This window comes from Marmota flaviventris, chromosome 9 (assembly GCF_047511675.1).
Source record: "Marmota flaviventris isolate mMarFla1 chromosome 9, mMarFla1.hap1, whole genome shotgun sequence".
NCBI classification, from domain to species: domain Eukaryota; kingdom Metazoa; phylum Chordata; class Mammalia; order Rodentia; family Sciuridae; genus Marmota; species Marmota flaviventris.
The window spans coordinates 15,834,726-15,836,197 of NC_092506.1; the positions used below are offsets into that span (position 1 = coordinate 15,834,726).

General features: G+C 40.4%; 1 protein-coding gene across 1 annotated transcript; it reads left to right on the forward strand.

Moving 5' to 3' along the window:
* The first annotated feature begins 491 nt into the window (after positions 1 to 491).
* On the forward strand, positions 492 to 1,472 carry Or5m8 (olfactory receptor family 5 subfamily M member 8). Its single transcript, XM_027922725.2, has one exon. It carries the CDS (start codon positions 492 to 494, stop codon positions 1,470 to 1,472), a length of 981 nt encoding a protein of 326 aa, XP_027778526.2.

Sequence of the window (1,472 nt, forward strand, 5' to 3'; positions counted from 1 at the left end):
AGATTTTATTTGGCATGGTATAGCAGAAATAAATGTTATTAAGAAAAGAACTTCTGGTACAATTTTCTCTTTCTAGTTAAGTAATCTGGAAAGTTCACTGAGATAAAAAATGAGTATTCATTTGTTTATTCACACTGAGTGGTAAAATCTGAAAACTAAACTGTTGACACAATAGAAACGGAAATGGTTAAGAAGAGTAGTTCCACACTAAGAACATTAATAGACAAAGAGAAATGAGAGACCAATTAGAAGAGAAAAAGACCTGAAATCAAAGTAATTGGTATCTAGTAGCCAGGATTTTTACTAATGTTTAATTTGATTCTGTTTTAATTAAACCACCCATTCTAGTGTCTCCTGAGACAACAAAGTTATAGAAAAATTAAAACATGTAGAAAAAGGAAAGCAAAGCAAGTTCTAAGACTCAGGGGCGATGGCACTCTTTAAAAGAACTTCTGGTACTGATCTAAAGTTCTCATTTCTCACTGAAGGGAATGATGAGAAGAAACTTGACCTCAGTGACTGAGTTCATTGTCCTGGGACTCACCAGCCGCTTGGAATTGCAGATTCTCTTCTTCGTGCTGTTTCTGGCCGTTTACGTGGTCACAGTGGCAGGGAACTTGGGCATGATTGTACTGATCCGGGTCAATGTCCGGCTTCACACGCCCATGTACTTCTTCCTGAGTCACTTATCCCTGGTGGATCTGTGCTTCTCTTCCAATGTGACGCCAAAGATGCTGGAAATTTTTCTTTCGGAAAAGAAAACCATTTCCTATCCTGCTTGTCTGGTACAATGTTACTTTTTTATTGCCTTGGTTCACATTGAGATCTATATCCTGGCTGTGATGGCCTTTGATCGGTACATGGCCATCTGCAACCCTCTGCTTTATAGCAGCAAAATGTCCAAGAATGTGTGCCTGGCCCTAGTCCTGGTGCCTTATGTGTACGGAGCACTCACAGGCCTGATGGAGACCATGTGGACCTACCAGCTGTCCTTCTGTGGCCCCAATGAAATCGATCACTTCTACTGTGCTGACCCCCCACTGATTAAGCTGGCCTGTTCAGACACCTACAACAAAGAAACATCAATGTGTGTTGTGGCTGGGTGCAATCTTTCCTTTTCTCTGCTCATCATTATTTTTTCCTACCTTTATATTTTTCCTGCTATCCTGAGAATTGGCTCCACAGAAGGCAAGCACAAAGCTTTCTCCACCTGTGGTTCCCATCTGACAGCTGTCATCATATTCTATGCAACACTTTTTTTCATGTACCTCAGACCCCCTTCCAAGGAGTCTGTGGAACAGGGAAAAATGGTGGCTGTGTTTTACACCACGATAATCCCCATGTTGAATCCCATGATTTACAGCCTTAGAAATAAAGAGGTGAAAGAAGCATTAGCCAAAGAGCTGTCAAAGAGAAAAAACATTTTCCTAAAGAAAAATTCACATTTATTTTTTTCTCAAGGATTTTTTTAG

Coding starts and splice junctions, on each gene's coding strand:
- Or5m8 (XM_027922725.2), top strand. CDS start 492: ATGATGAGAAGAAACTTGACCTCAGTGACTGAGTTCATTGTCCTGGGA.